At 39.3% G+C, this 22,340-nt stretch overlaps 4 protein-coding genes across 6 annotated transcripts; 1 reads left to right on the plus strand and 3 right to left on the minus strand.

Annotated features, from left to right (window-relative positions):
* Window positions 1-1,909: 1,909 nt before the first annotated feature.
* LOC132785821 (glutathione-specific gamma-glutamylcyclotransferase 1) lies at window positions 1,910-10,693 on the minus strand. 3 transcript variants are annotated; one of them, XM_060792106.1, is made up of 5 exons: window positions 10,553-10,693; window positions 3,835-4,411; window positions 3,385-3,420; window positions 2,652-2,730; window positions 1,910-2,571 (listed from the first exon to the last, which is right to left on the minus strand). In XM_060792106.1, exons 2-5 carry the CDS (start codon window positions 4,147-4,149, stop codon window positions 2,135-2,137), a joined length of 867 nt encoding a protein of 288 aa, XP_060648089.1. In that variant the 5' UTR covers window positions 4,150-4,411; window positions 10,553-10,693; the 3' UTR covers window positions 1,910-2,134. The 3 variants fall into 3 exon arrangements, with proteins under 3 accessions (XP_060648089.1, XP_060648090.1, XP_060648088.1); XM_060792107.1 differs by lacking the exon at window positions 10,553-10,693 and adding an exon at window positions 4,549-4,693; XM_060792105.1 differs by lacking the exon at window positions 10,553-10,693 and having other exon boundaries at window positions 3,835-4,502.
* A 2,625-nt stretch (window positions 10,694-13,318) lies between these two features.
* Window positions 13,319-19,094, plus strand: LOC132786880 (myogenic-determination protein). The gene is made up of 5 exons (XM_060793589.1): window positions 13,319-13,972; window positions 15,198-15,320; window positions 15,401-15,475; window positions 18,644-18,722; window positions 18,784-19,094. Exons 1-5 carry the CDS (start codon window positions 13,493-13,495, stop codon window positions 18,993-18,995), a joined length of 969 nt encoding a protein of 322 aa, XP_060649572.1. The 5' UTR covers window positions 13,319-13,492; the 3' UTR covers window positions 18,996-19,094.
* Window positions 19,095-19,235: 141 nt separating this feature from the next.
* LOC132786881 (alpha-tocopherol transfer protein-like) lies at window positions 19,236-20,338 on the minus strand. Its single transcript, XM_060793590.1, has 3 exons — window positions 20,005-20,338; window positions 19,573-19,945; window positions 19,236-19,506 (listed from the first exon to the last, which is right to left on the minus strand). Exons 1-3 carry the CDS (start codon window positions 20,301-20,303, stop codon window positions 19,246-19,248), a joined length of 933 nt encoding a protein of 310 aa, XP_060649573.1. The 5' UTR covers window positions 20,304-20,338; the 3' UTR covers window positions 19,236-19,245.
* Window positions 20,339-21,143: 805 nt separating this feature from the next.
* LOC132786691 (alpha-tocopherol transfer protein-like) lies at window positions 21,144-22,340 on the minus strand. Its single transcript, XM_060793298.1, has 3 exons — window positions 22,048-22,340; window positions 21,615-21,987; window positions 21,144-21,559 (listed from the first exon to the last, which is right to left on the minus strand). The coding sequence occupies exons 1-3, from the start codon at window positions 22,338-22,340 to the stop codon at window positions 21,305-21,307; spliced, it is 921 nt and encodes a 306-aa protein (XP_060649281.1). The 3' UTR covers window positions 21,144-21,304.

Consider the following 22,340-nt stretch of genomic DNA (forward strand, 5'->3'; position numbering starts at 1 on the left):
TCTAAAAAAGGAGCTTTATTCACAACAGTTTTATTTAAGTCCTGTGGCAGATAGTGATCACTAGCAAGATTTTGTTTAAACCGATGGAATATACGATATAGATACAAGATACAGAAAGGCGCATTATTTCAAAAAGATAGTTACTTTCGTTTTTTCAAAAAATTTGGACACCGTCTAGAACATTTTCTTCAAGAAGCTATTTTACAGTTTGTTTCGCTTTAATAGGAATATGTGGTAGTCGTAGGAGATACAGGACTGTGTCTCCGCTAAAGTAAACTGCTTTCGATGCACTGCTTTCAATGAACTGCTTGACAATGGCGTGGAAAACTGCTTACTCAAATGCTTTTTAAATTTTTGCGCCAAGGCATTTCGTTTGAAATGTGCAAATGTAATGTTAATGGTTTACAATTTGAAAATTACAGCATTTTCCAAACTATAGTTTAAAATGTAAGTTGAAGTTGATTTGTAATTCTACAATAAGTAGAGAATGCAGAGACTAAGAGAGCATCAGTTCTTGTGATGGTATTCGTGAGATCAATACCATCACATTCGTTTAAACAATAGCTTATGCGGTATTACGTATTTTTACTCAGAGAGCGCCGCAATCTCTGGTTGTGTTAGTGTGTTTCAAGCAAATACTAACACATACACATATTTATATGGCATGTGAGTTATCATGAACGCCATATTGGAAACTGATATTGACTTTGGCAGTGAGAGAGCGTTTTATCAATGTTAAGGCTAAGATACAATTTTTTAAATAATCCGATAAATATAAATAAACTTAAACTATTCATAGAACAGTTTTCACATTTTTAATGTACACCCTGTATAAGCTGACGGACTCTAGACTAGGCGCTACACGTGGCCTGTCCCTCTTACCCGCTCTACCTGCTTTGAGTTCCATTGCTTATCTTTCCGTTGAGCACAACAAAACAATAACACATTCGTTAAGCACGAGAAATACAAAGTGAATAGGGACGGCTGTGTTGTTGACAAGCAGGTCTTGGACTGGGAACGCGCATGCAATGGAAATTTACTAGAGAATTTCAAACGAAATTCATTTATTGCGTTGTTTTTATGAAGTAAACCTCTGCTGATGGAAAAAACCCCGTCATTTTGCATGCGAATCACTTTTAAATGACTTTTTTTTTAATTACTTGCGAAAACTATAAACAAAATAAATTTGTACACTTATCGTATCCATTGGAAGACATCCTCACTGCCTGACTGTCATATAGTGTCTGACCAAGTTGTCAGCCGAGTAGATCCGACTGTTCCTACACATATTGGCGCTGAGCGTATTTCTGTCATTGTATTCGTAAAATGTGTGCATGACACCTATACAAGCACACCTCTCGCAGCTCTCTTGACAAATATTCGTGTACATGCACTCACATTGTATTGGTAATCGTGTGAGATACACCAATACACTCAAGCGATGCGCTGCTCTCTGCGCTAGCGAAGAGCGTGCAGCGTAAAAATTGTGTCTGTGTTGTAAACACTAATACTATGACAATACTTGTTGCTCTCTTTATTTCTGGACTCTCTGTTTACTTTCTGATCATTGTGAACTTCAAAACAGCTGTTTGGCTAGGTCGTGTAGCGCACTCTTCAAAAGATACAAATGTATTTAGATACATTTTTGAAATGGAACAACTTTCCATAAATTTTGCAACAAACTTGTAATTTACTGGCACACCTCTATTAATAAAAATAACATTTTGGGTTAATTTTTAAATATTCTTTCTTTTTTTTATTTCTTTTTAACTTTTTTCTTATCTTTCGGGCACTTTCTTATATGTACGTGTATATATAATATAATTATATATAGTTTGTATTAAATGTATAGTTAATTGTGTGTCGATGACATCACTTACGCATTACGAGAACTTAGAAACTTAGTTAGTACTTAACAATAACTTATATCAGATCAGTTATCGCAATTATTGAGTAGTTTGTGCATATTGTAAAGGCTATTATTTACAATTTAAAGAATACATCGATGTTAGTCCTCTCCTCTCCTCTCCTTCTTCGCAACCCGCTCTGCCAACTATCGATAATGAGCTTGGAATAATCCGCATGCAGCAGACGACGAGTATCCTTTGGTGGCCTGGGAAGACCACAGCCACAATCAAATGTTCAGGCAACGCAGCTTTGTCTCTGGTATGCGGGATGTGAACTCGAACGATGGCGGTCTACGCAGATCCTCGTGTGAGTCGCGTCTTATGCGATCCGGATTGCGACCCATCACAGAGGACAGTGGGATCTCCATGCGATAGATCTCTTCCAGCACCAGTCGCTCCAGATCGAATAAGTGTTCATCTCGCACACCAGGGATTTCATCGTGCATAAACAGCGCCAATCGCAGCAGATATTCCGCATTATGGCCACTGGGACCGCGGCAGTTGGCGATTTGCCGCGCTATTACAGCCAATGGGGCATCGCCGGCCCAGTGACGATTCTCTGGCGTGGCCACATAGACCAGCACCTCGACAGCCTCGCCGCTAAAGGGCGTGTCATGCGATGCGACGCGGGGAAAGAATTTTGTTTCGAGTGTTGCATAGCCACCTGTTGAATGCAGATCAAACAAAGTGCTCAAGTTAGTCAACATATCATTAGAGATAAGCTGGAAGCACTTGATTACTTACCGAGTGTGCACTCGCGTTGCTTGAGATACTCCAGAGCCGTTGAACCCGTTATTCTGTAGGCACAGCCCCAAGTAATGCCCTGCAAATAATAAGAAAATCATATTAAATAAGGAAAAGATTGTCAAATTTAATTTGTTTTAATTTAAAAAAGCAGAAAAAATACGTTTTTAGCCCCAAATAGTTTTTGACCAGCCGCGGATTTGAACCGGCACACTTTTATACGCGCTAATGATAATACGATTTTTTTTGACTGCGCCTATGCTTATAATTCCCAACTACTTATTCGGCACATGGCACGTATAAATAGCGGCAAGCGATAGTTTCGTCAGGCCGTTTCGAGTTTTTCATGCTTGTCTCTCGGGGTCACAAACGAGCTCCTGGTAGCTCTCCATGACACCCTGGGTAAAGTCCCCGGGCCTAGGATAGAAAGTATCAAGGCGTAAAAAGTTGTATTTATACAATTCGCCTATATTTCGCGGTAATTCGCCTTGCGTACTCCAATGAAGAGGGACCTGTAAAAGGGTCTCGAATTGTTGCGCTCGGTTGACTGCGGAAATGTGCCAGAGATTCCATTAGATATAGGCAAGTGGGGGCGTGTCTTCAAACCACACGTCGCCCATACGGAATGGGGCTTACTTTGAGAAACTCGAATAAAAGGCTAAAGCTACTTTTTGCGCTATGCTTGTGTCTTCCCTACTTTATAACTTATTATAGTACTGTGATGACTGCTCACCTCTTTGTCTTCCACAAGTGTTGCGACACGTCCCGGCTGTAAGCAGAAAGAAAGAAAGAAAACATTTTGTTGTGTTAAGAAAATGCGTTTTCATTTTTAAAAGTTTGATGAGTTATAAAAGCGAGTTTCAGTGTCTGGGATTTGCACGTTCTGTTTGTTTACTTGCAAGCGGACCTTGACTTATTTTCTTTTACATTGTTGCTGCTTGTTAATTGCAATTGCAATTGCAATTTTGACTTTGTGTTGCGCAAAAGAAAACATTTTGCAAACAAAGTCGCAAAATAAATACTGAATATGTCATCAAAAATAGTGAACGTTATTGCTCAAAGAAGTATTGTAGAGGGAGAGAATGTGAGAGTGTATCGAATGAAGTCCGTTGCTGATAACAGACTTGGGTTAGGTAATGTGTGTACAGGTGAAACTGGGCAACAAAGCTATGAGAGCACTTACCGCATCTTCGGTGCCGCGATGTGTTGCGTTGCCCTGCCAGAAGCGTCGCACATAGCCTCTTATGTAGCCTGTGATGCACTTGTTGTAGGTGAAGCCCGGAATCCAGCACAACGAGCCATAGCCAAAGACCCAGCACGAGGCGATGTCCACGTTGTTGTTATTACTCGGCCGATTCTCCTGATCATTATTGCCAGCATTATTGTTGTTGTTATTGTTGTTGCTATCCTCATCGCCACCCAGCGTGCCATTGGTGAAGAGGTTCTTGAAGTGAGCCGGCACTTCGGTGGGTGGCTGATGTCCGCTAAAGTGCGCCATCTTGATGTTTTGGTGCCCAAAAGTGTTTCTCGGGTAGAAAGTTAAGCGTCTACGCTATCACACTGTGAATTTAAGCCTGCGCAGCCAAACGATATTCTCACGTTTGTTGTCTCGATTCTCGATTCGATATCTCTTCTATAGTGTGTTGTTTGTTTCTGTTGTTTGTGTTGCTGTGTGTGGCACTTGGCTTTTATAGTCGCATGTTGGGGCATGCAATTTGTTGCCGCTATCTCACGCTTAGCATTGCTTCTGCTTCAGCTTACTGTGTGTAGGAGAAAGAAGAAAACGTAGACACAATTTAGTTATTACATAAAAAAAGAATAAATTACAAAATACAATTTTTTTTTGTTGTTTTTTCAATTTTTTTTTTGTCAATGGAACAGTTGAGCCAAAGCTTACTTGATTTTTATCAAATGTGTCACACCACGCGCTTTCTATAACGTTCAATTACGAGTATTATTGTGTGTTTTAGTAGTATAATATAGTTTAGAGTGTAGTAGAAAAGATTCAGCACACGTCTGTCAATTGTTTTGTTGTTGAGAGACTAAATAGTTCCGCTAGCAGCCGGGAGCTAAAACCGCGCGACTGCCGCCGATCCTAAGTTCAAATTAAACAGCCGCACGGCCAATGCGAAAAACGAAAACATTTCTGAGCGAAAAATAAATATCACACAATATATACGACGAGCTATACGAATAAACACACACACGAATGCGAATATATTGTAGGAAATATATTTATGACGCTCTGTCTAAGTCGTCTGCGGCGTCGGCGCACTGGACTTATCTCTGAATCTACTCGCAAAGTACACATAAAGCTACTCACACTCGTATTCACATTCACATTCACACTCGCACTCGCAATTCGCATTCGTATTCAAATTGTTGTTGCTCTCACGGGCACGCTCCCTTCGTCTCGCTCTTTCTCCCACTATCAGCGAATAGTGAAACCGAAACGAACAAGTTCTTTTTGCTTTCAGTGTGTGTTAGGGTAAGGTTGACTTGCTTCAAACAAGATCGTCGATCGTCGCCCTTTACTAGATAGATACTTAAAAGCATATTAAAATACAATATTATCAATTTAGATTTTATTGTTAACTTTCCAGTTAAATGACGCAGCAAAAAACCAAAATATGAAATTGGTACTTGAGAATTAAACAATCATTCGTTCATCATAAATTGAGTCGAAAAAAATTGAAGTGGATTTATTTGAAGTATTTAATAAACTCAATTTAATGAAATTATGAATTGATTAGAATTATAAAAATGTGATTTGCAAAATTGCTAATCAGATGTTTAAAATAGTCAGACTGATTTATGGACAACGTGTTCTATAATTTATATTTATACTATTATTTGCACTTATTTTGTGTTTGTCGATTATAAAACCGAATAATAATTTTGGATTTCCCACAGCTGCGGTTCCTAGAGTTTTTGTTTGATAAACAAAGGCATGCCATCTAGAGAGTTAGCATTGCAAAAACAAAAGAATTCTTGCAGCTCTCGCAGGAAATCCATCAACGCTTCATTTTTTTTTTGGCAAAGTTCTATTCCGTACCATAATGTCTGGCACGCTTAGATATGGCAACTCGTCTTTACGGTATGCGAGACATTTGTTTTTTTGGCACAAGCTGACACACACACACACGCACACACATGGACACATCGATAGGCGAGTAAATAAACGCCCATTGAGAGAAATACACGCAATAGTATAATGCCTTCTTTTTCTACTTTTCGGCTCTGTGTTGCTTTTCTTTGCCAAACACATGCTAGTTTTAAGCTCTGGAATGGTTGGGGTACTTGGGGAGGGGGTGGCAAGTGGATTTGGGGCTTGGATTAAGCTGCGTAGCTGCTGTTGAATAAGTTCGGCACCATGAAATGCTCGGCATGTTTGGGCGCTCAGCTGCGAGTTGTATCGCACTCTTATCAACTCGTCACACTTCTCTTTTTTGTTATGTGTATGTATATGTGTGTGCTTTGTATTTTTAGCCAATTTTTAATGTGCTCATGCATATGTATATCGAGTCGAGTCGAGTATTGAATATTTAAACATTTTGCAGACTTTGTTTTGATTATAGTCTACCCCACGCAGCCATTTGTTTTCCTCACGCTCTTTCTAAATATCAGCGTTTTTTTTTTGCCTCTTTCTTTGCACGAATTTTAGCATAATTATGGACCGATATATATATATGTGTGTATAGATATAAAAACACATACACATCCAGTCGAAGCGATGACCCAAAAATGCGCATGGAATGGAAAATAACCGAAAGCTTTAAATACCTTAAGAGGAGGCACACGCACATCCGTGACAACAACATTCGTCAGTACATTTACCCACAAGCGTATGTTATACATAAATACATACTCATACTCATATGTGAGAACGCTTTTCTTTTCATATCTTTACTTTGCTTTGCTTTGGTTTTCATTGCCTGCCCGCCTGCTGCCATTCATTCGTGTCGTCGTTACGTATACGCAACGTTGCCGCTTTGCGTGCAAACACAAATGAAGCAAAATACTTTGTTTATACTTGTTTGTAAGCATGTATGTGAGTACGTACGTATGGATGTACGTATGTGCCAGAGATACTCGCTACACATTGCTGAATCCTTGATACTGAACTTTTTTCATTGTGAAAGTTTTTTGCAAACGGTTCAAGGTTGCAATTTTCTCACATCTACATCCAAGCGGGGGGGCAGGCACTTGCCACTTGGCAGAGGGGATTAATTGCTCGCTTGTGTGTCTCTCACATTCTGATATTCTTTCTTTTATTTTTGGCTACCAGGCGCTACAGAAAAGTAGTCACACACAGTGGCAGTCACAGCCACAGACAATTTCCTCAGTCATAGTACACGAGTACACATGCTTTGCAATTTACAAAAGATACAAAGACACATACACACAGATACTCAGATACTCAGCTACTGTGTGGTGTCGTCAATATTCATGCATATATAGATACGAGAATGTATCTAGATGTATATACGATTGTGCGGCTTAAATTCGTCAACAATAACACAGCAAAAGCAAATAAAAGCGTAGACGAAGCCATGTGATGGACACATGCACCATCATTATTCATTTGGTTGAATATCTTCTAGATGCATTTATATCTTATAGTTTGTCGCTTAATGCAAACAATACTATAATTGTGTGAACTACAATTTAGCACTTAGTGCACTCGCCCAGCAATCAATTAGGGCTATCGCTGTCCAACGACTAAATGAACGCCTCTGCTCGACAGTTACTTTGGCTAATTAAGTAATTGCAACGTGTCGCTATGCAAGAAAACAATCTCGCATCGCAAATATTTCAAGTACACTGTGTAACAAATTTTAGGGCACTTGAGGAGAATTAATTGATAATAAGTTGCGGGCTTGCAATTTAGCAAATCAATTAAATTATAGTTTGTTTTTCGAGCACGTAATCCACGTGACTAAGCTAAAAATAAATGGCTAATAAATATTTTCAATTGCACTCTACAAGTGGGCAAAGTGGGGGCTACCTGGTAAAAGTGATTAACAAATAGACGCGACAAGACGAGACGAAACTTAAACTTAAATATCAATTCAAATGTTTGCATCTGATTAGATTTTTACTATTATTTTTATTATTATTATGGTTATATGACGCGACGTGGCATTGATAAGCATTTTCTCTCCATGTTTCCGTGGGGTGTTTGCAAAACTTGCCCCAGACAGAAAGTGTGTTTTATTTATGAACTGAGCACTCGATAAGAGCAAAGCCAGTAGACTATAGTCTACTATACTTCTATAGAAGGCAGTCGACAGCTGTGCTGAAAACAAAGTGTCTGATAAAGCGATCAAGTCTGTTTTGATTGCGCAAAATGTAAACAATAATTGACGAGCTTTGTTGTCTTCATATCGAAAGGTGTGTTGTCGTCGCCTCTCTAATTAACACAATTGGGTTAATTTCTGAGAGTGTTAACATTTTCATTGTTGCCTTTGTGATGGATGTGTTCGAAGATTTGCGAACATGTTTTGAAGATAGTTGCAGAAAGTTAAGATTGATTCCTTGAAAAGCAAATGAAATCTAACGCGTTTTTAATAAGTTTGCTTATTGAACTTTAATAGAAAAGAAAATTAACGGTATTTAATACTCTTTATTCTTTCAGCAAACAAGTTAAATTTAATGTTTATTCAGGTAAGAAATCTTATCTACGTCATTAACTGACCATTTATATAGTTTCGACTTTGATACTTTCGAATAATTGGAAACACATTTTTAAGATAGTCGCAAAAAGTTAAAATTGATTCCTTGAAAATAAAATTAAATCTAACGATTTTTTAATATTTTTGATTTTAGCATTTTAATCGTAGTTATTTAAGAATAAATTTAACATTTATTAAAAATTCGTTTCAGGTTTCTAATGTACTTATTGTATTTTCTTCTGTCGGTTAGGAAAGGAATATTTAAAGTTTGTTCTTTCAGCAACAAGTTAAATTTAATGTTTTTTCACTTTAAGATATCTTATCTACGTCATAAACTGACCATTTATCTAGTTTCGACTTTGATACTTTCGAATAATTGGGGGCAGGTTTTTAAGATAGTCGCAAAAAGTTAAGATTGATTCCTTAAAAAGAAAATTAAAGGTAATGGAAATTCAAGTTTATGAAATAAAAATGCCGGCACGTTTTGATTTTGCATTTCAAGATGAATTCTTTTGATTTAAATTCAGATTCAGAGAACATATATTTGAGTATCGCGACCTAACTTGAATTGTATTTGACGCAAGTTTTAATACTCGTTTGATTTGCATGATCTTTCTGATACTTTCGAATGCATTTTTAAAATCGATTTTAAGATATTTTGTTTTAGAAACAAGTTAAATCAAATTTCATTCAGGTTCCAAATTTGGTTCTATATCCCAATTAATATATAGTTTCGATTGTGACGCTTTCGAATAATTGCAGGCAGGTTTTCAAGATATTTCAAACGATTTTTTTTAATACAAAATGATATTAGGTGCCGAAAACTAATCTATTTGGATGTCCCAACCTGTTCAATTATCTACATTTGCCTTGAAAGAGAAACGAATAGTTAATTAACACAGAAATTTTAAGACTCTCAGGTGGAAATTCAGGTTTAGCACATTTTAGGTGAACGTCATTGGGTGTTTATTGAAATATATTGTATTTAAAGTTTTAATTATGTATGTATATGTACGAGTACACAATAAAATGCTCTCTATTACAGTCAATAAATTAGTAAGCTCAACAACCTGATAAAAAGACATTTCAGACTGACGGCTGACGGGTTACGCGTCTTTATTTCAGCGGCAATCATTTACGCGTTTTATTATAATACTCATCTCATTGTGATCGTGCCTTAAGCGATCACACCTTGGAATTCCTACGACATTTATGCACTATTATTGAGTTGTATTTATGTTAATGGGTTAAGTACGCAATAAACATCGGCGACAGTAACAAAGCTACTCAGCTTATATAAGCAAATGAATATCGATCTATCAGATCTATGCATGCGTTTGTGTTTGGCACGTGCCAATCAATTGCGACAGCAAACGAATTGCTGATAAGTGAAAGATTCACTTTAGCCAGTGCACACTGTACAGCATCTTCCCACATCTAATGACCTTGAATGAACAACCTGTGTTTATTATCCATGTTTTGTGTTCCGTTATATATTTGGTATTTGTGCAGCTTTTGAAGCACACTCACACACACACACATGCATACACTAGCTATCATTAACCTTGCCCCTGTTACAGTATTCCCCCCTCTATTGGAACGGAAATGCATTCACAAATCGCATGGTCTCGCCTCTGATCGCTTTACCCAGCGATTTTTCTACTTACAAATCTATATATACCATACAATAAAAATAAATAGTGCAGCAAAATAGAATTCATTTGTTTTGATGTACCAAAAACAACAACAACAAGAGCAACGTCAAAGCTTAACAGCGAGAGCGAGAGAGTAAAGCGAAGAGAGCGATAAAGCGCGTGGCGAACGCGAATGGTTCGTTTACATCTGCTGTGAGTGAGAGTGAACCGATAACAGGTGCGAGTGCGGCTGCGACTGCGAGAGTGAGAGAGCTGGGGACAAAACAGCACACACAGCAGCACACACACACACGCACGCATACGAACGCACTGATAAGAGAACTTGCGAATAATAACAAAAGTAATGAGCGCTGTAAGACGAAAATAAAGACAGACAGACAAACACAAATACATACACACATTCTCGTGTATATCATGTATTGACACTGAAGCTTGTGTCGTTGTATGCGTTCATGATGAGGAGACCTGTCAGTAGTGTGGCCTATAAACTTTTGACATGCTGACACATATTTTTCAGTTGCATTGTTTTCAATAACACCAGCACTGGATGCTGCGAGAATTTGTTTTTTACCTTTTACATAGCATGCAGCTTTCACAGTTAATATTGAAGTTTTTCTTTGTTGTTTTTCACAGCGGCAATTAATTAATTTATTGGCTATCAACTTCCGTTCAACTGAAGCACTGCACTGTTTTATGTATGTGTGTATAGCTTTGCCGCTTTTTTTATCAGCAAATTCTAGTATATTATTATTGTGCTCACTTTGTTTTTGTTTACGAATCGCAATACAGTGAAGTAATGTGCGTGTTTGCTTGAGTGTTTGTTTATAAATGAAATGTATCACAATTGCAATCACTCTCGAGCTGCGCGCCCATCCGTCTGCTGCGACGACTTCAATGTAACTGCGGACTTTGCGCTGTCTTTCCGCGCTCAAATATTGCTTGCTTGCTTGCCACGCACTACTTCGCTCCGCTTCTCTCCGCTAGGCGTCGCTTCGCTTTCGTCCACCCCTTTACAACCAACATCTCTGTCAGCATTTTCGCTCGCTTCATCTCGCGTCGCTTATTATTTTAAATGCTGCTGCTGTCTGCTGCGTGTGCACATAAAAATGTTAAAAGTTTTCGTTCATTATGCTTTGTCTGTCTTCTTGTACACACACATACATACTTAGTAATACAAGTACGATTGAAGTTGTACGCTGCTTTTTACCTGCCACGTTTTGTGGCACAGCTGTTGCAAGGCAGACCAAGGGATTGCCCAGGTTCTTTCACACACTGTGATAAGAACATCTGTATGTGCTTTGTGTGTGGAAATCTGCAGTTAATCAAGCAACTTTCCTCTCATGCTGACTCTTTCGCTCTCTCTTTATTTTACGCCACGCTCATGCGCATCTCTTTTGCTCTCCATTGCATACTCATCACCATCATCATCAACTTTAGCGTTTGGCTGACGTAATTTACACGCGTGCTTGCCGCATGTTGCACATTTTTATGAATGGAAAGCAGAAAGCACCGACCCTTAACATGGCAACAACGAGAAATGGCTAGACTTGGCTAAAACAAACATACGAACAAACAAACAATTGCCAACAATGCCTCACGTGGAACATATGTATGAAATGGCACTGAAGCGAGTGCGATGACACATTTTAGAATTTAGCCAACGACCTCGCTCGCTTTCGACTGGCATAGGTAACATATGATTCCATTGCATCAGATACTTCAAATAATTGAGATAAAATACAAGGTGTAGCTTCATAATAGATAACAATACTTTCATAGATTGATTTAATTGATTTTTGGAATATCAGCCATTAAATGTTTGTTTTGTATTTATATTTTTATATTTTGTGTAAGGGAAATAATAATTGTAGCACTCTTTCTCCTTTAAATTATTAGATGACACAATATAAGCATTGCTTTATAAACAAATAATGATGACCCATTGCCCCGAATGCAGTTAAAAAGAAGTACCTAAAAGTATGCTATGCTATATGCACAGTTGAGATGTCTCGAACTTACCAAATATTCAAACCAGCAACTTTGCTAACGATAGATGGCGCACATGACGAGGTAAATGGGCAGCACTGGCTCAGCAGTTAAATAAGCACACAAGATGTTGTGAAAATTTTAATAAGTATACGCACCATATTCTTACTTAACTTATATACTAGAAACACAAGTGCAATGTCTTTTTTTTATTAAATATTATATATTGTGTATTTTAAAATAAATCATTTAAATTCATATTTACGATTTCATTAAGGAATTAAGAGATCTGCCCCTTGGGATGCATTTTGATAGAATAATAAAATAATTAGGGGCAAGCTTGAAAAATAAATGAGCAACCTAATTTACTATTTGGGATTATCGCGTGCACAATATAAACAAATTTTGGAAAACGTCTACCTATGCTCAAAATAAAATCGGAACAAATCAAAACAAAACATTTATCAATGCGATTCACAAAACGAGAAAAAAAGAAAAAAAGCGACGATGGCGGTGACAAAAAGAAAACAAACCAAAACAAAACACAATGGAAAAGTGGAAATAAAAAGGAATGCACAAAACCACGAGCCTAAGACAAAAGATTTACAATATCATTCGAGAAGATTTAGAGGTGATTTCCAAAGATATATATTTTGTTTGAGCAGCAATAAATAAACAAATTATACCCAGGGAGGGACGACTATTTTTATGTTTTTTATTTTTTTGTTTCTTTCCGTTTATTTTTTTGCTCAATTTGATGCGAAGCACACAACAAAAAGCAAAAGAAACAACAATGAAAATTGAACATATCACATAAGGGGGAGAGACAAGGCATGAAACAAAAGGGGGGAGAGAGAGACAGAAGTGGGAGCTGCCTCCATTAAAAGTGTCACATTAACGAATTGTTTTCCGTCTCTAATTTATATGGGATACGTTAATAGTTGGACAGGTAGATTCGAATTTATTTGACTTCTAATCTGGGCGCTGACAATAAATAAACTACGAGCAATAATTTGCTTTACTTATTAATAAGCCTTTTGCAAACACAACAACCGAAACAATATTCAAGTTTTCATTGAGCGGAAAAATGGAAAATGGAAAATGAAATATGAAAGAGCCTGAGCAGCATTTGTAGTGGTTGCTTGGGCAAAGTAAGGGGCGTGGTTTGCTCACAGCTCGTCCTTCTTCTGCTTAGAACGCCAATGTTGTAGACAGTGTCTAATGGCGTGCCGCGTTATAAATAGAAGCCACTCGAGAGCAGCCACTCAAAACGCAGCAAGATCAGAGCAGAGAGTCGCCGAGCAGAGCAGAGAACACATGTGAATCTGGCAAAGAATCTTTCTTCGATTTTTGTGCGACAAATGTGTCGCGTTTGTTGCGGGCGTCGGTTCGTCTCGTTCTCATTCTCGTTCCCGTTTTCGTTTTCGTCTCTTTTCTGATTGCAATCTCGCAACTTGCAACATATTTTGTGAAGTGCAGTGAAGTGTTCGAGTTATTATAGTGATTAATAAGAGTCAGCATTAAGATGACTAAATACAATAATACAAACGCCATGCTAACGAGTTCAGGCTCAGCCAGTGGCATTAAACAGGAATATAGCAGTTACCATCAGCAACAGGGACTTCCAACGGAGTACGGATATAGCAGCAACAATTTGCAGCATGCAAATAACACGCACAATCCTCATCAGACACTGCATCATTTCTTCAATCGCTTCAATGCCGTCGGCGATGTCAACAACGCCGCCTGCACTTACAGCGCTCGTCAGTCCACAGAGCAGAGCAAACAGCTCTCGATGACATCCTCGCCCATTTACACCACGGACTACGACGACGAGGACAGCAGCCTCAGCTCTGAGGAGCATGTTCTTGCGCCCCTCGTCTGCGCATCGGCGCAATCATCGAGACCTTGCCTTACCTGGGCCTGCAAGGCGTGTAAAAAGAAGAGCGTCACCGTCGATCGACGGAAGGCAGCCACAATGCGCGAACGACGGCGTCTCAGAAAGGTAGGAACTAACATTTAGTAATAGGATTTCATGGTTTTATATTCGGCTTCTGTAATATAATATTGAAGTTATTCATTAAGTAGGAAAGTTATAAAAAAAGGCTCAACGAGATTAACGCACAGGGAATAAGTTGTTTGAATTCAATCTCTGCTCTAGGTAATTGGGTAGTGAAACTTATAATAGACTGTGTTCTGAATAATGATCTGTCTGAAGTGCTTACTCAATAGTCTCTATTACAAGTGGAAAAAGTTCTTCGACAATTGGTTTGAGCGCATGCAAAAATGTATAACTCTTGCTAGAGAATGCTTTGAAAACAATAAATCCATTTTTATGATAAATATTCGCATTTTAATTATTAGGCTAGAAATATAAATAGCAACCCTCATACTATGTGTAAGCTTTGTTGATATAATATACATAATACATACATATACCCTCTATAACATGAAATTTTTGATATAAATAACAAAATTGGTTACTTTGGGTTTTCTAAAATATATCTAACATATCAGGTACTTTCAAAATATCTTATAGATAATATACTTTCCCACAATTTGAAATACTCGTAGCAATTTCTGGAATCAGTATGAGAGGGAAGACGAGGCGTCGTCACAAAACGAAATTGTGTGCAACTTAGTTGCGCCACAGAAATTAACACATCAGAAGCGTAAATGTCACTTGCAATCATTCGGCCCTAAATTTCAGATTTCAAAATATCAAGAAAGCAAACATTCAACATTGGCGTGGAGTGAAACCACCCAACAAGCGATAAAAATGCAGGATTTGCCAAACATTAAACAAGAACATTAACGAGCCCAAGAGTTCTGCGACAAATCGTAAAAGCTGTAGAACTGTAGAGAAGAAAAGTGACTTCTCCAAGAGATGGAAGATGGAAAGTAGTATTTATAGATTGACAGAAACCCCTGTGGCAGAGCCATTAACCATTTATATGAGTGCAAGAAAAGGGGGGAAAAAGAACACAGCGCAGACGACACTTTGGCCATCATTAACACCCGCGCCCGACGCATTAATTGTTTAAATTTTATGCGCAATTTAATTTAAAATATGTTTTATTAAAGAGCCACTTAAAGTTATGAGCGTTCGTTCGCTCATTTGGTTTTGTATCCGTTTTTATGGCATCTCTAATGGATTTGTCTATGGTCCTCTTTATTGATAACTCATCATGGGCATTAATTGATGATGGCTTCCCATTTTGTTTTTCTAGGTTAACGAGGCCTTTGAGATCTTGAAGCGACGCACATCATCCAATCCCAACCAGCGTCTGCCCAAGGTCGAGATCTTGCGCAACGCCATCGAGTACATCGAAAGTCTCGAGGATCTGCTTCAGGTGAGAGACTCAAGTAAAATGCAAGTTGTTTGTAGCGATGCTTATTAAGGATTTGTGGCTTGTTTTTGTTTGTTTTGCAGGAATCAACGCCCACGCGGGATGGTGACAATCTGGCGCCCAGTTTGAGCGGAAAGAGTTGCCAGTCCGATTATCTGGTAAGATACATTTTTGCTTAACGCCAATTAATATTAAACGGCAAACGAAAAGCAAACCAAACCAAACCAAAAAAGAAAACGTTCCGCAATTATTTTCTCGTAAAAACCTCATGCATGAAAAACATTTTCGTACATTTTTCTTTTCGGCGACACGCACATTCATCAAAATCTCAGGGCCCAGAGCTGCTGTGTCGCGATGCGATGCGATGCTTTAAGATTTGCTCCACATTAAAATAGAATAGAGCATCGGCTCCTTGTCTTTGTTCCGTCTTTCCTCATTCCCATTCCCATTCCCATTTTCATTCTCATTCTCAAACTCGTCGATTTCCTTCTCTATATACTGTTATGCTCATTTGTTGCTTAACAATTTATGCGCTCACTGACGTGCGACTTAATAAGCTTCTCCATCCCGGTGTGTTCAACCGTCACAATTATGAATTATGATTGTCCCGAAAGAGTTGGAAGCTGGAAGCTAAAGCTACGTAGTCTCCCGATTGGGGAAATGCAATAAATAAATTTCCATTTTATGTGCTTTTTTTGGTCGCAGGCCACCCAACCCTTGGCGATAAACTATAAACTATAAACGAAACGATCGTGTTGTAAATTAATTATAACAAATTCGGGCGCAGCATCTGCACGTGAATGGGAACGATTTTCATGTTCCCCTTTCCAAATGGAAAGAAGCTTCGTCTTTGAATTCTCCTGCTGATGCTGATCGAGTGAAATTTGGAAGGGGCAAGAGGAGGAGAAGGGGGGCCAGGCTGAGAGAGACTATTTCACAATAAGCTCATGTTCGAGGGAAATGTGTCAGTTGACAAATTGCACAGGAAAAACATGACAAGATCGGAGCGCTGTTCCTCGAAAGGTGTTGCAAGACTACAGGCATGGGGTATGGGGTGTGGGGGCATGGGGCATGTTGCTTGGCCTGTGACAGCACAACAAATTGTGAACAATTACGCGAACATTTTTGCGACTATCGCTTTATGGCTGCCCCGATCTTAACTCATGTCGCCACAGGCACTGAAGATTCAGCTGAATAATTTCCATGCAGTTTGTTTGAGTTTTTCACATTTTAATGTACAAATTTGTTAATTTACCATAAAACCTTGCATATTTGTCGTTTTCACTGGCGATGGCACTGCGCCCTCAATGGCAGATATTAATGTGCGTCCATAGTTTGATTAAAAAAACTGGCGAAATGCCAGAGTGCAGAGACATTAAAATGGATCTCAGCCTCCCTTCTGAGGCTGACAATCCATCCATCCATCCATCCATCTCTCCATTGCAACCCATAAAGAGGGGTGAATACTTTTAAGCACTGGAGTTGTTTGACTATTTTTACATCAAATGCGATAACAAATGTGTCATAAATAAAGCGGGCGAGTCCAACAAACAATGCCCCACTCCCACTCCCAGTTCCCTAGTTCACATTATCAAAATGCACTTCAAACATAATAATAGCACACCTGGCAGAGTTTAACAATCGAATCGAAAATTAAACGATCCCCCTCTTCTCAACAATCTTATCGCGATTAGACGATCCAAGTGCAATCACTTAAGTTTTGTATATGACACGGCCATCAATAAATTCGGCATATATTATCAGCATTTTAGGTGCAAAGTGATTCATGAATTCGCCAAACACACACACACATACACACACACATCGGAAGTGAACTTTTCATGTTACGTATTCGCTTATCTCTGAGGTCGTTTGTCGTTTGTCTTTTGTTTTTATCTATATTATTTTTATTTGTCGATTACAACATTCCGATCAATATAAATACATAACATAATAGTGTAGAGAGCAGCAAGGCAGGAAAAGTGTTCATAACTTAGGCTTGCAACATGCAACATTGTACAGCCTAATGCCGCATATCCGTTACATTTCAAAGCGCCAAGAAGAACGCGCCAAAAAGTGGCTTAAGAACTTAGCGCAACTCATAAGCAGCTTTCGACTGGATGATAAGTGGCATTTCATTCAGATATAGCACACATGATGTGCGGTATATATATTTGTACAACATGCATATAGTATTTTATACCCGGTGGTTGCAAGGGTATAATGATGAAGTGGTAAAGGAAAATAAATGTGATAGTTAGTTAATAAATATCTTCTAGAATACTTATGATAAGATATAGCAATGTGTGAATCCCATCTTTCAAATTCAGCAAAATTTCATTAAAATAAAATAATAAATTGAAATATTTAGTATATTTACATACCAAGTATCTTCTAGTCGATCTCTTTCGCCTCTTTGCTTGCTGGTTATATGCATGTTGCATCTTGAGAAATAAAACAAAATTTCATCTGTATAGTATTTAGTATTTAGCATTCGTATGTGTGTCGCACATATCGAGCGTGTGCTGTCACTAAACGCTTGGAAAATGATAAATCGCTTTATAAAAGTGCAGTGTGAGTTGTCTCGTTGTTGTATTTGTTGCGCAGTGTTTTGTTCGCTGCTTGTTTTGTTTTGTTGTTGGTGTCGTTTTCATGTCACTGTGCCTATAAATACACAGCACTCTGTCCCGTTTACTGCCAGGCAGTGCAACTGCTTCCCCCCTCCCCCTTCCCCTCCCGATGATTCCCTCTGCCACTGCTTGCAACAGCCACATGTGCTCTGATCCTTGCAGACGCTGCGACGGCAACTGCATTAAAATCTTAGCGAAGTTTTATTCCGCAGAAATGAGAAGCGAACCCACCCAGAAGAGGCAATTATAATTTGCCTAACTGAAAAGCGTTAAAGCAATATTTCTAATGAAATCTGTGCGCATCTCCGCTGCACTCTTTGCTGTCGTCTGAGTATGCGCACGATTGCAAGTAGTTTCTGCAAATTAATTTAATTGCTAATAAGTGGCCCGGCACAAAAAGAGACAATGCTCCCAACTGCTGCTCCGTCTTCACTGGTTCAATGCATTTTAATTGGCCAACACGCTGGCGAGTTGAGGAGTTGAGTGCGGCATCTATTTGGCCACAATCGTGACGACATAAATTTTGGCCTAATCTCATCATTAGAGTGCATTTCGAATGACATTTGGAGGCAGAGATGACAGCCAGACAAGCATTTTGACATTGTCATTTGGGGCGACACTTTCGCCTTATTTATTGCCTCGCTAATTTTGTATCTCTAAGTTGTATTCACTATTTCTGCTTTTGGCTTTTTGCAGAGCTCGTATGCGGGCGCATATCTGGAGGATAAACTGAATTTCTACAACAGACACATGGAGAAATATGGACAATTTACAGGTAATTCAAGTGACATAAGTTCACCTTCAATGCTTTGCTTAAACTTTGATTTTGTCGACAGATTTCGATAGCAGCAGCAATGCGAATGGTTCCAGCTTGGATTGCCTCAATCTGATTGTGCAGAGCATCAACAAGAGCAACACAACTTCAGCTCCCATGCAGAGTGTGTCCAGCAAATCCGCAACAACATCCGCATCCTCAGTTGCATCCACAAGTGATGCAAAGTCAACAACTTCGTTGCATGCCAACTTCAAGAAGAAGTGCAGCACTTAGCATACATTTGATAGTTGCCTAGTTAATTGTAAAGTTATTTTCTAAGTGACAGCACCAAAGGATACACGTTATACAGATAAAGTGAAAGGAACTTTAGTGAAAACCCAGTGAACAAATCAAATTGAGCGAGTGTGTTAGTTATAAATTATTGTAGTACTATTCTTGTAGTTTTAGCCAACTTACTTTACTTAATTAAAACAGATAAAAATATTTATAAATATAGTAAAAAAATAACATAAACTTGTATTTGTTAATCCACCTCCAGCTTGCGAAAAGAGCCGCTGGTGCCGCTCAGCTCTCCGCTGGCCCAGGCATTGGCCAGGCCAACGCGCAGCTTTTCATTTGTACCAAACTGAGCATCCTGCTCAAAGTAATCCTTGCGAGACAACAGTTTCTCACGCCAATAGTCCAAGGCTTCGGCTTGATAGCCATTGTTGCCGCCATACTCGATGGTCATGGCTTCTGGTGGGAGATGCTTGTAAAGATCCTCTGACTTCTTGTGCACCACAAACTATTGCAATTAAAAGTGAATTCCTTTAGTAAATGGATTTAAAAGATTGGAGTACTCATTGCTCACCTTCCAGGGCAGCTTGGCTGGCAGAAAAGAGGTGACAAAATTGAACACCGTCTGCCCGGAGGGTATCATATTGACCAGATGAATCTCCATGAAGCGCAGCGGCAAGCATTGGTCCACAAACATGAAGGACTTCTTGAGCAGAAACGGATCGTATTGCAGCATTTGCTCCATATTGACATCACGAGCATCTACCACCCAGAAAAGTCCTGCCACCGTGGCATTATCACATTCCTGAGCCAAGAGTTCCAGCATCATGAAAAGCAGCTTGAAGGCTTCGCGCGGACTCGACTGCTTGGGATCCACTTTGCAAAATTGCGAGATGATCACGCGGGCACCTTGTGGACTCACGGGTTTCTTAGGTATTACGTGAATGCTGTGCGGGAGAGATGATGAAGAGGTGTCTCCTTTTTTTCTGGTGTTACCTCGACTTACCCGCGATCAAACTGCTTCATGAGTGCATCGTTCACCTGCCTTGAGCCCAGCACCTCGGGAAACACATTGCGTAGCGAATAGTAGTTGTCGATTCGCCTCTTCGTCTCCTCCACACTGAAGCGACAGCGTCGCAGGAACGCCAGGATCCACTGCTCGTCGGTGCGTGCCCGCAGATAAGGCGACTTGGCCAGCCACGTACGCACAGTGGCTATCAACGCCTCACGCTCCGCCTGCTGCTCATTGCACTCGGCCAGAGCGAGGGCGGCTAGCAAGGGCTCCAGGGGTCTCAGCTTGGACATCCTCACGCCGTGGCAGCTGCACTGCGAATGTCGCAACTGAGTGCAGGCAAGGAATTGTGGTCTTGCAATCTAATCAGCAGTGACTGGAACGTTTACTGCTAGATATGCAATAGAAGTTATACTACTGCTCTTCGTACACATGTATGTATGTGTTGTACCCGTAATCAGAACCCGTACTCACACCCACACTCATATTCATTCTCACATTCATACTTGCCCCCGTGCTATCGATAAGCGCATTAAGCGACATTTCGTTTATCTATACTTTAATTGATCGACTACAGTAGAGCTTAGCATAAACACATAAAGTCAACAGGGAAGCAAATTCATATAGAGAGTGATTGACTGGCGGATACCCGTAAAGTGTTTAAAAATAAATGTGAATCTATTGTTCATGCTTTGAATAGATGATCAAAAAAAGGAATGATCAAAAAAGGAATTATTTAAAAGATTTTCACTATAGTTTAAGTGATTAAGGAGAAAGACAGTAGGCTATATTTAAATATGAATATTGTTATATATTGCCTCCAAAATAATAAATTTTAAAACAATATATGAAAATATAGTCCGATTTTTAATCTAAATTGATTTGCGCCCATCATAAACAGAATAATTAAAGGACAAGAAAAAGTAAGATAATTTATTGAATAACTTCCAAGTGTATGCAAAATATTCAGCAATCAATTAGCACATTGTTAATATAACATTAATGTACATATAATAATTTTATATGAATAGAATAAGAATAAGAATTTAAAATAAAGAAGAATAAAAATGTTAACTAGAAAAATTTCAAAATTTAAAGACTGTAGCTTTTATAGAATTCAAGATCTAGTTGCTAAATTGAACAGATATTATAGATACTATAGACAAAAATACTTAATTAATATTTGATGACTTCCACATACAGTTAGATATACCCTTTCCATTATCATAGATGCCGGGTACATTGTGAGCACAATAAAAGTAAAATAAACATGACAATGACGTCGACCTTTTAGCTAATCCCAGTTGAGCTTGCGAAATGAACCATTGACGCCAAACTCTGCCTCATAGGTGGTTATCTCGCCAGCTCGCAACTCCTCAATGGTGCCATACTGTTGATCCTGCTCGAAGTAGCTGCGATAGCTGTTCAGCAGATCCTCCATATAGGCAATAGTCTCCACCATATGGCCATTGGTGCCACCATACTCCTCTGGCAGATACTCCTTACCTATATGCTCGAACAGCTCACCTGGAGTCTTCAGCACATGAATCTAGATATGCAGGTGGTTAGACATGAAAATATTGGGCAAATATACTTCAACATACCGGATAATTAACCTGCGCGCTAAGCAGATTGTACAGGAATAGAATGGTGCTCTGTATGTCCTTGGGCATGTTGATGACATACACCTCTCGCACCCTTAGAGGACTGCACTCGTGCAGAAAGTTCCACCATTTGCGAAAGAAAACCTTGTCGAAGCGACGCATTTTATCCGAGTTCGCACCCTCCAGATCGATAATCTCACAGATGCCCGCCACCGAAGCGTAATCGTTCTCCAGCGCAATAATCTCCACTGCCATCGAGGTGAAGTGATAAATCTCCCGCAGACTATATTGATTCGGATCGAAGTGGCCAAAGCGAGCCACAAACAAAGCTGCTCGATTGTTGCCCTTGGGCAAGTCAGGAAATAGGCACACACTAAATGGCAATCAAATCTGATTTACTTTGATTTTTATTAGTCGCTGTGTCATAACTCACCCCAATCGATTGATTTCCAGAAGTCGCTGCGTAATGCAGCGATTGCTCATCACCTCGGGAAATAAATTGTAGTGCGTGAAATAGCGATCGATGCGTCGCTTTGTCTCCTCCAAACTATAGCGACAACGACGCAAAAAGGCAATCAGGAAATCATCTTCGGTCCGAGCACGTAGATGCGGCTGCTGTCGTATCCACACTCGAAGGATGATGATGTCCTGTTGTATGCGGTCGGGCGTCTCGTTCAGCTCCTCCTCGGCCAGTTTGGCCAACGTGGGCGAGAGCGGACGTCTCAT

Source organism: Drosophila nasuta, chromosome 2R, assembly GCF_023558535.2.
Source record: "Drosophila nasuta strain 15112-1781.00 chromosome 2R, ASM2355853v1, whole genome shotgun sequence".
Taxonomy (NCBI): Eukaryota; Metazoa; Arthropoda; class Insecta; order Diptera; family Drosophilidae; genus Drosophila; species Drosophila nasuta.

Excerpts from the sequence above, each read along its gene's own strand:
- LOC132785821 (XM_060792106.1), bottom strand. The coding sequence starts at position 4,149 with ATGGCGCACTTTAGCGGACATCAGCCACCCACCGAAGTGCCGGCTCAC. Across the intron at positions 2,731-3,384 it reads CACTTGTGGAAGACAAAGAG|GGCATTACTTGGGGCTGTGC; the intron begins GTGAGCAGTCAT and ends TATTATTTGCAG. Across the intron at positions 2,572-2,651 it reads GCAACGCGAGTGCACACTCG|GTGGCTATGCAACACTCGAA; the intron begins GTAAGTAATCAA and ends TGCATTCAACAG.
- LOC132786880 (XM_060793589.1), top strand. The coding sequence starts at position 13,493 with ATGACTAAATACAATAATACAAACGCCATGCTAACGAGTTCAGGCTCA. Across the intron at positions 13,973-15,197 it reads AACGACGGCGTCTCAGAAAG|GTTAACGAGGCCTTTGAGAT; the intron begins GTAGGAACTAAC and ends TTGTTTTTCTAG. Across the intron at positions 18,723-18,783 it reads GAAATATGGACAATTTACAG|ATTTCGATAGCAGCAGCAAT; the intron begins GTAATTCAAGTG and ends TTTTGTCGACAG.
- LOC132786881 (XM_060793590.1), bottom strand. The coding sequence starts at position 20,303 with ATGTCCAAGCTGAGACCCCTGGAGCCCTTGCTAGCCGCCCTCGCTCTG. Across the intron at positions 19,946-20,004 it reads ATGAAGCAGTTTGATCGCGG|CATTCACGTAATACCTAAGA; the intron begins GTAAGTCGAGGT and ends TCTCCCGCACAG. Across the intron at positions 19,507-19,572 it reads CAGCCAAGCTGCCCTGGAAG|TTTGTGGTGCACAAGAAGTC; the intron begins GTGAGCAATGAG and ends TAATTGCAATAG.
- LOC132786691 (XM_060793298.1), bottom strand. The coding sequence starts at position 22,340 with ATGAGACGTCCGCTCTCGCCCACGTTGGCCAAACTGGCCGAGGAGGAG. Across the intron at positions 21,988-22,047 it reads CTGGAAATCAATCGATTGGG|TGTGTGCCTATTTCCTGACT; the intron begins GTGAGTTATGAC and ends ATTGCCATTTAG. Across the intron at positions 21,560-21,614 it reads GCGCGCAGGTTAATTATCCG|ATTCATGTGCTGAAGACTCC; the intron begins GTATGTTGAAGT and ends CTGCATATCTAG.